Source organism: Cetorhinus maximus, chromosome 21 (genome assembly GCF_964194155.1).
Source record: "Cetorhinus maximus chromosome 21, sCetMax3.hap1.1, whole genome shotgun sequence".
In the NCBI taxonomy this organism is placed as follows: domain Eukaryota; kingdom Metazoa; phylum Chordata; class Chondrichthyes; order Lamniformes; family Cetorhinidae; genus Cetorhinus; species Cetorhinus maximus.
Window position 1 is genome coordinate 38,873,651 of NC_135899.1, and position 14,858 is coordinate 38,888,508.

At 45.1% G+C, this 14,858-nt stretch overlaps 3 protein-coding genes across 3 annotated transcripts in view; 1 reads left to right on the forward strand and 2 right to left on the reverse strand.

Moving 5' to 3' along the window:
* The window catches only part of LOC144695199 (uncharacterized), a 425,892-nt gene that overhangs the window by 374,216 nt on the left and 36,818 nt on the right, over window positions 1-14,858 (forward strand). The gene's annotated exons all lie outside the window — the stretch shown is intronic.
* The window catches only part of LOC144695466 (uncharacterized), a 409,626-nt gene that overhangs the window by 323,490 nt on the left and 71,278 nt on the right, over window positions 1-14,858 (reverse strand).
* Window positions 10,197-13,274, reverse strand: LOC144695843 (uncharacterized). The gene is made up of 2 exons (XM_078566872.1): window positions 11,929-13,274; window positions 10,197-11,847 (listed from the first exon to the last, which is right to left on the reverse strand). The coding sequence occupies exon 1, from the start codon at window positions 12,797-12,799 to the stop codon at window positions 12,185-12,187; it is 615 nt and encodes a 204-aa protein (XP_078422998.1). The 5' UTR covers window positions 12,800-13,274; the 3' UTR covers window positions 10,197-11,847; window positions 11,929-12,184.

The following is a 14,858-nucleotide window of genomic DNA, read 5'->3' on the forward strand; positions in this document are numbered from 1 at the left end:
TTACAGAGATAGGGAGGGTGGGAGGTCTTGGAGGGATTTGAAAAGACAGGAAACATCCAGATCCCAACACACAGACAGAACTGACCATTCACAGTCCACAGGATAATAATCAGCTCCCAACACACACACACACAACTCAACAATAGGAAATCAGTAAGAATCCTCAGACACTCTGCACCTCCCAGATAATTACACCTCACCTTCTCATATTCAGTAATGAGCCATCAACAAAAGTCAGCCTGTAAATCAGAAGGGAAATGCTTCCAATAAACACACTCAATATCCAACACACAGCTCCAGGCAAACAGTTCAGCACAAAGCACCGAGTAAACAGCTCTCTCAGCTGGATGTTCTCACACAGCATAAGGGGCATTTCCACAGCTGATTCCCCACAGGATAGTCAGGCTGCCTGAAGATTAGTGTGGATATTATGTGATGTAATTATTATAAATTGTGTTCATTCACTCACTGTCTCCTGAGTTGGTTTTGAGTCCCTACAGGAAGTGAAGCAGCTGTGGAACAGGAAGGGGAGGGAATGGGCAGAGTGGGTGGGGCTCTCTGATTGACGTCTCTCACAGCCAATCCAAATATTTTTGGAGTAACCTGAGTTTCCTGAAGTTTGGGAAACTGACCGGTGAAACGGAGGCGACTTTGAGCAGCAGATCAGGTGAGGATTTAAACAAAAACAGAATTACCTGGAAAGACTCAGCAGGTCTGGCAGCATCGGCGGAGAAGAAAAGAGTTGATGTTTCGAGTCCTCATGACCCTTCAGCAGAACTGAGTGAAGTTAGGAGAGGGGTGAAATATAAGCTGGTTTAAGGTCGGGGGTGGGGGGGCGGAGACAGGCGGAAATCCTGTCGGAGAACAGAGCAATACTTCTTCAAGGTAAACTTGTCATTGTCCCATCTGAATAAAACCTCACTTATTGCATCTGCTGCCCCAGTTTCCCCTGGTAAACGTTTGACAGAGATTTCTAGTGTGGGAATAGCATTCTTCATCCTCGGAGGCTTTCAAACTGACAACATCAGTGTGGGATGTGTAGCCTCAGTTGTGTTTGACAGCAGATCAGAAGAGGAAGACCCACAGCATCCAAGACAGCCATGATGTACAGTGGTGGGATCAGCACAGGCACAGGAGAGAGAGGGCAAAAAGAGAGGGAATCAGGAGGGAGGGCCATAGGAGGGAGAGGATGACAGCAGAGACAGGGGCCCTGGAGGGACAGGGGCATGGAATGGAGGGATACAGTAGAGAGAGTCAAAGGAGAGATGGGCACACGAATGTTTGGAAAGTGTTTCCCAAAGAGACACCGGCATCAATAAACAACACCTCCTCCTCAGTGTGTGGTGTATGCAATGGTGGCAGCCCTGGAAGGAGGGGTTGGACCTTGTCCCTAATCAGCTGACCATCAGGTCACTCCCCTTCCCCAAATATGGGTGTAATGTCCGAGTTCCTGACAATGAAAGCATTGTGGGATGATCCAGTGTGAGTGACGTTCACATGGAGTATTCTCAGACAGACATTACACACTACATGAAGGATGGGGATTGCTTTCTGTTCAGGTAGCTCTGTGAGTCTCCTCGGGTGACCTTCAGTGTCATATGAGTTTTATCAATTATCCCCAGCACCTTGAGGAAGCAGCTATTCTATAAAACTCCAGTGACCTCTGCTGCTGCTCTCTGAGTGCTGTATTAAATGTAATGAAGTTATTTACTCTGTGGAGTCATTTACTCTCCTCTTCTCCTCTCCTCCTATTATCTCCCCCTCCTCCTATCCCTCCTCTTTCCTCCCTCTTCTACCTAACTCTCCTCTCTTGCCCCTCTCTATTTCTCTTCCTGCTCCTTTCCTTTTATCTCTCCACGTTCAATCTCATCCTCTCTCCTTCATCTCTCTCTCCTGCTCTCTATTGCTCCTTCTTGGGGGAATCTAGACCAAGGGGGCACAGTTTAAAAATAAGGGGTCTCCCATTTAAGACTGAGATGAGGAGGGATTTCTTCTCTCAGAGGGTCATTGGAATTCTCTTCCCTGGAGAGCAGTAGAGGTTGGGTCATTGAATAGATTCAAGGCTGAGTTAGACAGATTTTTGACCTACAAGCGAGTCAAAGGTTATGGGGGACGGGCAGGAAAGTGGAGCTAAGGCCACACTCAGATCAGCCATGATCTTCTTTAATGGGGGAGCAGACTTGATGGGCTGAATGGCCCAATCCTGCTCTTATTCCTTATGATCTATCTCTCCTTATCCTCTCCTCCTGTTTTACACCTGCTTCCTCTTTCCTCTTCCTCCTCTCTCTCTCCCTCTCTTTCTCTCTCCTAGTAATACAGAGGGCTACTTGTAGGCTCAACAGCAGGCATAGCAGGTAATAAACAGATCAAACAGCCCCACAACCAGCAGATCAGAGCAAAGCTCTGTGGTCCTACCAAATCTTGTCAAGATTTGTGGACAACCAGTCAAGTAGCAGAAGACGGCTCCATGAGCACCTCCATTCTCAACCATGTTGGAGCCCAGCACACGAGTGCAAGGCACAATGTTAAAGTGTCTTCAGACAAAAATACTGAGTGGATGATCAAACCTCGCCTCCTCCTGAGGTGTGGGGAGAACTTGCGTCTGATCCCCAACACAGGGGAATAGCAGATTGGCACTCACTGTGGAACAGTCTCTAACTGAGGAGTCAGCCCCTTCAGCAAAGGGGGAGAGGGAGTTGGAGGAAATCACATTTCCTTTTCCTGTTTTACAGAAGGATTGCACCGTACTACACCAGAGAATACAGAGAGGATAGACATCACAGATAGATCCTGACCATCACCCAAGGAACAACTGTACAACTGTGGGAAGACATCCAGTCCCTTCACAGCATTACTCAACACAGAGAAGGTTGGGCAGTGAAACCATCAGCTGGAAATCAGTCGGGTCAGGGGAGCTTTAACACATCATCAGATCTGAAACTGGTCAGTGGTGTGGAGCCTTCCATCAGAAACAACCTGTCCAAAGGTTCGGCTGTGGGCGATTGGTCAGGGTGAGGCTGGGAAGAACTGTGAGTGGCTCCAAGTGTGGTGAGACCTTCAATCATTCTTCGAGCCTCATGAACCACTGACTCATTCCTACAGGTGAGAGGCTGTTGAAGTGTGAGGTGTGTGAGGAGGACTCCATGGACTCATACAATCACCTAACACACAAGGTGCACCTGTTGTCCAACTGTTCACACAAGGACAACCACATGGAAGAGAAACCATTCAAGTGTGAGATGTGTGACCGAGCCTTCACTAAGTCATCAACCCTCGTGAATCACCGATGCATCCACACTGGGGAGAAGCCTCTCAAGTGTGAGGTTTGTAACAGGGGCTTTGCACAGTCATCAGGCCTGGTGATTCACTGGAGCATTTACACGGGGAGAAACCATTCATATGCGAGGTGTGTAGCAAATCATTCTCACAGTCATCGACTCACCTTGTACACCAACACATTCACACAGGGGAGAAACCATTCACATGTGATATTTGCAATAAATCATTCTCGTATTCACCACAACTCCACATACACCAACACATTCACACAGGGGAGAAACCATTCACATGTGAGGTGTGCGACAAATCATTCTCAAACTCATCGTCCCGCCGCAAACGCCAACGCATTCACACAGGTGAGAAGCTGTTCACATGTGAGGTGTGTGACAAATCCTTCTCGAAATCATGGTGCCTCTGTGAACACCGACACATTCACACTGGGGAAAAACCATTCACATGCAAGGTGTGTGACAAATCATTCGCACAGTCATCGTCCCTCCGCAAACACCAACGCATTCACACCGGGGAAAAACCGGGCAAGTGTGAAGTGTGTGACAATACTTTCACACAGTTAGGGAACCTCCTGGTCCATCAGAGGATCCACACAGGGGAGAAACCCTTCAAGCGTGTGGTTTGTGATAAAGCATTTGTGACCTCTTCAAGCCTCCTGATACACCAGAGGATTCACACTGGGGAGACACATTCATGTGTGAGGTTTGTGACCGAGCGTTCGCACAGTCATCGAACCTCCATGCACATCAATGCATTCACACTGAAGAGAAGCGGTTCACCTGCAAGATATGCAACAAATCATTGTCGACCTCATCGACCCTCCGTGCACATCAACACATTCACACAGGGGAGAAACCGTTCAAGTGTGAACTGTGTGACAAATCTTTCTCATGGTCATCCAAACTCTTGCTCCATCAGAGGATCCACACAGGGGAGTAATCCTGCAGGTGTGAGGTTTGTGATAAAGATTTCCCGGTGTCTTTGATCCTCCTGGGACACCACAGGGTCCACACAGGAGAAAAATGCTCCAGGTGCAATGTTTGTGGCAAGTCCTTCACCCAAACCTTCAATTGCCAAAGACATCAACAGATCCACACTGCACCTTAAGCAGAGAAAATGCTGATTCGAAAACATCACAACGCAGAACGCATGTCCGTGAGGAGTTAAAAGAGACTAGAAGATTTGCTGAGCTTGGATCTAGGGTAAGGAATGAACAGTGTTAGCCTCATAGTGAAAGGTAGTTCTGGGATTAGAAGTTACCTGGCTGAGAAAGTAAAAAGGAAGCAACCCCTTTGGAAGCTGGGAGCAACTGTGAACCGTTCGTTACAAGAACAGTAACTCCCTGGAGAGTGCGATGTGTGATGAGTACATAAAAGAATATAGGGCAGGATTTTTAGGTCAAAGCAAAGATAAAAGCAAAATGCTGTGGATGCTGGAAATCTGAAACAAAAACAGAAAATGCTGGAAAAACCAGGAGGCCTAACAGCATCTGTGGAGAGAAAGACAGAGTCAACGTTTCAAGTCCGGATGACTCTTTTTGGGTGGTTGGGTGGGTGCGGAGGGTGGGTCCGGGAGTGGCTGGGAAATGGTCCGCTGCCCGTGATTGGCCCCTGACCGCGATTTCACGCTGGCTGGCCAATTAACAGCTAGCCAAGGTGAAAGCCGCGCTGAGAAACTCAGCACTGCTGGGGTGGGGGCAGGAGGAATGTGAGCGCAAAAGTCTGCAGATGCGTGGGGGAGCGCGTACTGAAAGCTCTCTCAAGGTAGGGAGCTGCTTCAGGGAGCAGAAGAATTTAAAAATCAAAATGGAAGCTTTTGAAAATCGGAAAAAAATGCTCCTACATAGGACTCTCTCACATGAACATAAGCATAATAAAAATTATGTCAATATATTTTTATGTTTAAAAAATTAATGTTGGAAACCTCATCCTGCCCGTGGATGGGGTTTCCTAAATAATCCAAAGGCCGCCTGGCCGATTCGTCCACCCGCCAACCGCAAGGTTGGACGGGCAGTGAAAAATGGCAGCTAATTGAAAATTTAATGGCCTTAATAGGTCTCATAATTGTCAGCAGGCTCGCTGCTGACTCTCGTGTGTGCCTGACGACTGAAATATCGCATACGTGCGCAATGACTTCAGGACGCTCGCCTGACGTAGTCTCACGCTATTTTACGCCCGATCGGGTCAGGTGTGTGCCCACCCACACGACGTAAAATCCTGCCCGTAGTGTTTAGTCAATAGTGTTTTTGTTTGATAATTTGACACAATAAAACTTTTGAGACATAAAATCTTGACATGTTATCCTTCCAGCTATTAACTGGAATTTAAAATTTCTCCTTAAAAGTTATCAGTCTCCATGAAGATTGAAACCCGAGAAAGGGCCAAGTGCTCCCATTGTCACTCTATCTGAAAGTCCCAAGGGCTCAGTGTTAGGATCCCTGCTCTTCCTGATATATATTAACGACAGAGGCCTTGGTATACAGGACACAATTTCAAAATTTGCAGACAATACAAAACTTGGAAGCATTGTGAACTGCAGGGAGAATAGTGTAGAATTTCAAAGGGACTTAGGCTGGTGAAATGGGTGGACAAGTGGCAGATTAAATTTAATGCAGAGAAGTATGAAGTGATTTATTTTGGTAGGAAGAACGCAGAGAGATAATATAAAATAAAATATTAAAAGGGGTGCAGGCGCAGAGGGACCTGGGGGTTTATGTGCATAAATCATTGAAGGTGGCAGGACAGGTTGAGAGAATGTTAATAAAGCATACGGTATCCTAGGCTTTATCAATAGGAGCATAGAGCACAAAAGCAAGGAAGTTATGTTAAACCTGCATAAAACACTGCTTCAGCTTCAACTGGAGTATTGTGTCCAGTTCTGGGCACCACACTTTAGGAAGGATGTGAAGGCATTAGAGAGAGTGCAGAAAAGATTCATGAGAATGGTTCCAGGGATGAGGAACTTCAGTTACACAAAAAGATTGGAGAAGTTGGAACTGTTCCCCTTGGAAAATAGAAGATTGAGGGGGGATTTGATAGGTCTAGAGGGGTCTAGACAGAGAACATAGGGAAAAACTTTTCCCATTGGTGGCAGGATTGAGAACCAGAGGGTACGTATTTAAGGTGATTGGCAAAAGAAGCAATGGAGACAGGTTAAACTGTCACTTGGAAAGGCACAAATTGATCAGGGATAGTCAACATGGTTTTGTGTCTTACTAACTTAATTTTTTTGAGGAAGTAACAAGGAAGATTGATGGGGGTAGTGCAGTGGATGTTATCTACATGGATTTTAGTAAGTCATTTGACAAGGTCTCACATGGCAGACTGGGCGGAAAAGTAAGATCCCATGGGATACAGAAGAAGGTAGCAAGCTGGATCCAAAATTGGCTCAGTGACTGGCATCAAAGGATAATGGTCAATAGATGTTTTTGTGAATGGGAAATAATTTCCAATGGTGCTCCACATGGCTCAGTTTTGGGGCACTTTCTGTTTGTTGTATATATTAATGATTTGGACTTAAATGTGGGAGGCATGATCGGGAAATTTGCAGATGACACAAAAATTCGCCGTGCAGTTGATAGTGAAGAGAATAGCTGTTGTCTCCAGAAAGATATCAATGGTTTTATTGAGTGGGCAGAAAAGTGGCAAGTGAAAAAATGTGAAGTAATGCATTTGGGGAGGGCAAACAAAGCAAGGGCATACTAAATAAACAGGAGGATATTGAGAGGAGTTGAGGAAGTAAGAGACTTTGGAGAGCATGTTCCCAGGTCATTGAAGGCGGCAGGACAGGTGGATAGATGTAAAGAAAGCAAATGCAATATTTTCCTTTATAGGACGAGATATTGAATACAAAAGCGGAGATGTTATGCTGGAACTGTATAAAACGCTGGTTAGGCCACAGCTGGAATTTTGTGTACAGTTGTGGTCACATTACAGGAAGGACATAATTGCTCTGGAGAGAGCACAGAGGAGATTTACAAGAATGTTACCAGGGTTTGAAAATTACAGCTATGAGAACAGAGAAGGCTGAAGGATGTCCTAATTGAGGTGTCCAAAAAAATAAGGGGCCTAGAGAGAGTAGACAGGAAAGACCTGTTTCCCTGAGCTGAGGGGTCAATTACCATGGGGCATAGATTTAAGGTGATTGGTAGAAGGATTAGAGGGGACATGAGGAAAATCTTTTTCACTCAGAGGGTAATAGGCATCTGGAATTCACTGCCCGAATTGGTGTTTGAGGCTGAAATGCTCATTTAAAAGGTCCCTGGGTCTGCATCTGAAGTGCTGTAACTTGCAAGGCTATGGAAAAGGTGCTGGAAAGTGGGATTAAAATAGGTGTCTAGTTTCTTTTTTTCTCTTTTTTGGCCAGTGCAGAAGAGATGGGCCGTTTGGCCTCTTTCTGCACCGTAACTATTCTATGGCTCTATGAGGGAAAACTTTTTCATGCAGCGAGTGGTTCACATTTGTAATACACTGCCTGAGGGTGTGGTGGGGACAGGTTCAATCGAGGAATTCATGAGGGAATTGGATAACTATCTGAAATGGGAAAATGTGCAGGGTTACAGGGAAAAGGTAGGAGATTGGCACTAGGTGAATTGTTCCTTCAGGGGACCAGCACGGACTTGATGTTTCCTGTGTTGTTATGATTCAATGATTCTATGAGAAGCAGGAGGAGGGAGATAATGATGAGGAAGACAAAGGAGACAATGAGAAGAAGGAAGATGATAATGACAGGGAGCTGGAAGGAGACAAGGAATTTAGGGATGTGGGGAGTGGGCAGGAAAGTGGAGTTGAAGCCCAAGATCAGCCACGATCATATTAAAGTGTGGAGTAGTCTCAACAGGCCATATGGTCAACTCCTGATCCTATTTCTCGTGTTCTTGTGAAAAGGACAAATAAGAGGAGAGTACAATATTGAGTAGGAGGGATGGATATGAAAGGGGACAAGGTGGAACACTAAGGCTGACACTTCAGTGCAGTTCTGAGAGTGTGTTGCACTGTCAGGGGTACCATCTTTCAGATGAGTTAAACCAGTCTGCCCTTTCAGGTCACTGTAAAAGATTCCATGACACTACATCACAGAAGAGCAGGGGAGTTATCCCTGATGTCCTGGTCATCAACATCACAAAAACAGATTATTCAGTCAATATCATATTGCTGTTTGTGGGAGCTTGCTGTTGTTGTGAAAATCTAGTTTATAATTCATATGTTTTAGAGTGTAACTTTTAGTTTTAGGAATTAAAGTTTTAACTGTATATAAATGGCATAGAAATACTTTGAAAAACTGGTAAAAACTCTGATGTAAATGCAATACAGACAAGCTTGGAGTTTATTACAGTCAAAAGCTAACCTATGTTTATCTTACAAGGTCAGGGGTAGAGGTGTGAAAGCAATAAACAATAGGGGGTCATCTTTAAGTTTGTAATGGAGCCAAAAGATCTGTCCTGACTTCAATAAAGGATTTAAATTATGTATGCAGTTTCCAAATGAACATGGGGGGCGGGGTTCATTCATGGACCCAGGGAACCTTCAGAGAGGATAATCATATCCACTAGTAATATTAATTATTCATATGGGCTGCAGAATCAAACAGTTGGGTAGAAGTTTCTTTTGTTTAATTTAGCTGGGCGCTTGTTCACAAAAGGCAATTGCAGTTTTGCTTTCGCGTAGACTGCATCTCACTGGATTGAGAGAGCCTGATGATTGTTCATCAGGCCTGCACTTAAACAGAGAATATATTAACTTCATCGTTCACTGCATGGAATGGAAAGTGAAGCACAGTTAGGATCTTGTGAGGGGAAAATCAACTGGAAGATTTACCTAGTTTGAAGCTAGTGGAAAAATCTACAGTGGTCCTCGCTAAATCTTGTGGCAGAAATCAGTCAGCAGAGTTAGTTTGGAAGCTATGCAAAGGCAGCTGGGTTTCTCCTTGCATCCAAACAAGAAGCTGAGGCATCCATAGAGAAGTTGGAGGGTTGCTTAGCTAAAAAACTATGGATTGAGAATAGCTAAAACACTGAGGAGAATTAAAGAGAATTAAAGGTGGCACACCTTTTGCTTGATCACTAAAGAAGTGATTGAACCTTTAAATTTTTTTCATTCACGGGATGTGGGCTTCGCTGGCTGGGCCAGCATTTATTGTCCATCCCTAGTTGCCCTTGAGAAGGTGGTGGTGAGCTGCCTTCTTGAACCGCTGCAGTCCATGTGGTGTAGGTACACCCACAGTGCTGTAGGTACACCCACAGTGCTGTTAGGGAGTTCCAGGATTTTGTCCCAGCGACAGTGAAGGAATGGCGATATATTTCAAGTCAGGATGGTGAGTGACTTGGAGGGGAACTTCCTGGTGGTGGTGTTCCCATCTATCTGCTGCCCTTGTCCTTCTAGATGGTAGTGGTCGTGGGTTTGGAAGGTGCTGTCTTAGGAGCCTTGGTGAATTCTTGTAACATACAAGGGAACTCTTGGGGGAAAGTAAGAAGTAGAACTGAGTTATTGCATAAGTAATCATAACTATAGTGTTAAGTTAACAGTGCTTACATTGTTTATTTATTTTATATACAACAGCATTTTGGTTTAATTCTGTTGGTTAATCACGTTTCTCTTTAAACGTTAACGGTCCCAAACATGATCGTCACACTGTGCACAAATTGGCTGCCACGTTTCCTACATTACAACAGTGTCACACTTCGAAAAGCACTTCAATGGCTGTAAATTGATTCACATGCCCTATGTTTGTGAAGGCTGGTATATAAATGTAAATTTTCCTTTCCTAGTGAAATGTTCTGCTTCCTGTGAACTGGAAATTATAAACCCATTGATGGAGAAAGTAAACCAGCCCACAGTGACATTGACCAATATATTGTGTACAGGACTCTTACTGTAGGCTCCTGAATGTTTCAGTGATAAATCAGGTAGATTAAGTTGAGCAAAAATACTGATTTTATTATGAGTTATAAACCTATACAGAAGATGGATAGAACAACAGAAAAACAACACAATATTCAGCTTACACCAAACTTTGAATCAGCCAAAATAACAAAACATTTGAAAATGACTCAAGATCTTTCCCAGAACATGAAATAAACTTTGGAAGAGTGTAAGGTGAACATATCACGTGGTTATGACATCGAGGTATGATGGGCTGAGGGAACTCAGGTCTGCAGAGACTCATCCCCACTCCCTCAACATACTCAGGATAGTAGTCCTCCCAGAGAGGAGACTACAAACATTAACCATGGTATTAGTCAAACACCCGTCACCTGAAGAGGATTTGTCTATAATTCACATCACCAACTAAAGCAGGTTCCGATTCTATCCCATACCCACTCCTGAGAGCTGGTTCACTTTACTAATGCACACACACTCACATCAGGGGAAACTCTCTCAGAGTACTAAAGACAGAGGTTTCTTAAAAGCCCTGTGCTTTAGTCTGGGTCCCAATTCCAATGATCAGAAATGACAATGAATTTTAGTGACACAGGTTGGAGCTCAATTCGATCATAGTAACCCACCAATGGTTACAGAGATCCAGTGGTCATAGGGGTCCATGGCCCAATCAGTTTCCATTCCTGGTAGACACTCTTCCCCAGGTGAGTTGAACAGCGCTTTCTAATTCCCAACTCTCTGTCCTTTGACCGTCCATTCACACAATGCTTCTCTAACTGTCAAGCTGGTTTAACCACTCCCTTATATCCACTTTCTACACCCTTGTTCCCAAAATTACCTTTACTCTGTGGATGAGGAAATGGGAACAGATGCCTGGTGGAGAGATCATCAACTTGTATATAACAAGGTGTATCTTGACACACATCCTCCTGAATTGCCTACTTCCTGTGGCTGTGGAAATCCTCTCAGAGACACAGTGGCAGCTGTGGATAACCAGGAGCTTCTATACATATTGATGTCTTCTTTTGGTGATGTTTGGTGATCTGGTCAAAGGTTAAATTGGCCTTCCTTAAACGATTAGACTGACAGTAGGAGAGGTTCAAGACAGATACTGCTGAGACGGACAGTGATTTGAAACGACAGCTCCCCTTTGTGAGCACTGGAGGGTAAACAACACAGACAACTCTCAGTGTAACGGAAGCAGGTGACCCGGCTCCAAGTCTGTGTGGAGACGTTGGTGTGTGGTGAGAGAGGAGTAGGTGAAACAATCCTGTCACATGTCACACTGGAAGGGTTTGTCTCCCGCGTTGGTTTGCTCATGTTCCAGGGGGTCCAACAACTGTGTGAAGGCTTCATTACAGAACTCAGGTTGAAAGGGTATCTCCCCTGTGTGAGTGTGTTGATGGATCAGAGGATATGGTGACTATGTGAAAGCTTTGTCACTCACCTTACACCTGAATGGTTTCACCAGTGTGGATCCGCTGCTGCTTCAGGAGGTCAGAGGAGTGAGTGAAAGCCTTGTCACAAACCCCTCAGGGTTTCTCCCCTGTGTGATTCTGGGGGTGATCCAAGAGGGTCGAAGTGTTCAGGTGAACTTCATTACAAATCTCATACATGAATGGTCACTCCCCTGTGTGGCTCCTCTGATAGATCAGGAGGTTTGATGAGTTTGTGAAAGCTTTGTCACATACTTCGTATATGAATGGTTTCTCCCCAGTGTGAATGCATCAGTGTTTCATGGGTGTCACAAGTGTGACACCTCAGTCGCACACCTGAAAACTGAATAGTTTCTCCCCTGTGTGAATTGTCTGGTGTATCAGGATGTTGTCCTTGTCAAGGCTCTGTCACATCCCTCACACTGAAATATCTTTTCCTCCATGTGGACGAGTCAGTGTTTCATGAGCATTGCTAACTGTGTGAAGACTCAGTCATGCATCTTACTGGGCTTCCCCGCTGTGTGAATGCGATGGTGATCCATCAGACCCCATTATTGTTCGAAGTCCTTATTACACACCTCACACATTAATGTTTTCTTCTCCCCTGTGAATGCGCCGGTGACTCACCAGCCCTGGTAATTGTGCAAAGCCCTTATTACACACCTCACACTTGAACGGTTTCTCTCCAGTGTGAAGGCGTTGGTGTGTGCGGAGGGTTGATGACTGCGAGAATGATTTGTTACACACTTCGCATGTGAATGGTTTCTCCCCTGTGTGAATCCGCTGGTGCATCAGGAGATTGGAGGCCTGGGTGAAAGCCATCTCACAAATCTCACACCTGAAGGGTTTCTCCCCTGTGTGAATGCTCTGGTGTACCAGGAACCTTGTAGATGTTACAAAAGCTTTACCACAAACCTCACACTTGAAGGGTTTCTCCCCTGTGTGGATTGTCTGATGGATCAGGAGGCTTGTTAACTGCGCAAATGATTTGTCACATACCTCGCACGCAAATGGCTTCTCCCCTGTGTGAATGCGTTGATGTGTGCGGAGATGTGATGACTCCGAGAATGATTTGTCACACACTTCACACGTGAATGGTTTCTCCCCTGTGTGAATGCGTTGGTGTCTGCGGAAGTGAGATGAGCGCAAGAACGATTTGTTGCACACCTCACACTCGAACGGTTTCTCTTCCATGTCACTGTCCTTGTATTAACAGTTGTACAACAGATGCACCTTGTAGTTTACAAAATCTTATAACCCGGTGGAGTCCTCCTCACCCACCTCACACTTGAGCAGCCTCTCACCTGTAGGGATGAGTCAGTGGTTCACGAAGCTCGATGAATGATTGAAGCTCTCACCACACTTGGAGCCACACACACTTCTTCCCAGCCTCACCCTGACTGATCACCCACAGCCGAACCTTCGGAAAGGTTGGTTCTGATGGAAGGTTCCACACCACTGACCAGTTTCAGATCTGATGATGTGTCAAAGCTCCCCTGACCCGACCGATTTCTAGATGATGGTTTCACTGTCCAACCTTCTCTGTGTTGAGCAATGCTGTGAAGGGACAGGATGTCTTCCCACAGTTGTGCAGTTGTTCCTTGGATGATGGTCAGGATCTATCTGCGGTGTCTATCCTCTCTGTATTCTCTGGTGTAGTATGGTGCAATCCTTCTGTAAAACAGGAAAAGGAAACATGATTTCTTCCAACTCTCTCTCCTCCTTTGCTGAAGGGGGTGACTCCTCAGTTAGAGACTGTTCCACACGGGAGTGCCAGTCTGCTATTTCCCTATGTGCGGATCAGGTGCAAGTCCTTTCTTTTCCTCATTTGGCTCTGTTTTCTGGATAGTGATCAGGAGCAGACAATGTGGCAACTTTCTTTCCTCTGTGCAGCCCCCATCTTCCCAGGTACTATGAGGGCAATGGAAAGGACAGCTGGGCAGAGTGTACAATGGGCTATCAATTCTCAATGAGCATGAAAAGATATTTTAATAAATATGTCTCCAGAAATGGCAATCAAATTGCTCTGGAGTTTACAAAGGTTGGGTGGGACAAGGCCATGGAGGGATTTGAAAACAAGGATGAGGATTTTAAAATCGAGGTGTTGCTTGACAAGGAGCCAGTGAAGATCAGTGAGCACAGGAGTGATTGGGGAATGGGTCTTGGTGTCAGTTAGGACATGGGCAGCGGAGTTTTGGAGGAGTTCAAGTTTACAGTGCAAGATGTGAGAGCAGACAGGAGAGCATTGGAATAGTTGAGTCTGGAGCCTACAGAGATATGGATGAGGATTTTGGCAGCAGATGAGCTGAGGCAGGATGTCACTGTTCTCTCCTGAGAGTGCAGTTTGCACCTCTTCCTATGCACAGTGTCCCTATTCTTGACCAACAAGGGGAAATGACAGTTAGAGCCAGGGATGGTAACAGAGAACCCTTCATACAATAATGCAGAATCATAGAATAGTGCAGCACTAAAGGAGTGTGGCAGTGCAGCACTATCAGAGGTGCCATCTTTCAGATGAGATCTCAAATAAGGCCCCTTTTGCTCTCTGTAAAAGATCCCATGGCACTATTTTGAAGGACAGGGCAGTTATCCGTGGTGGCCATTACCAACATTAATCCCTCAATCAACACCACTAAAAACAGATTTTCTGGTCATTATCACATTGCTGTTTGTGGGAGCTTGCTGTGCACACATTGGCTGCCACGTTTCCTACATTACAGCATTTCAAAATTACTTCATTGGCTGTAAAGAGCTTTGGGACATCTGGTGGTTGTGAAAGGCTCTATATAAATGTAAGTCTGTTTTTCTTTTCTGAGGGGGTTACAGAGATAGGGGTTGGGAGGTGTTGGAGAGATTTGAAAAGACAGGAAACATCCAGATCCCAACACACAGACAGAATTGACCATTCACAGACCACAGGATAATAACCAGCTCCCAACACACACAGAACTCAACAATAGGAAATCAGTAAGAATCCTCAGACACTCTGCACCTCCCAGATAATTACACCTCAACTTCTCATATTCAGTAATGAGCCATCAACAAAACTCAGCCTATAAATCAAAAGGGAAATGCTTTCAATAAACACACTTAATATTCAACACACAGCTCCAGGCAAACAGTTCAGCACAAAGCACCGAGTAAACAGCTCTCTCAGCTGGATGTTCTCACACAGCATAAGGGGCATTTCCACAGCTGATTCCCCACAGGATAGTCAGGCTGCCTGAAGATTAGTGTGGATATTATGTGATGT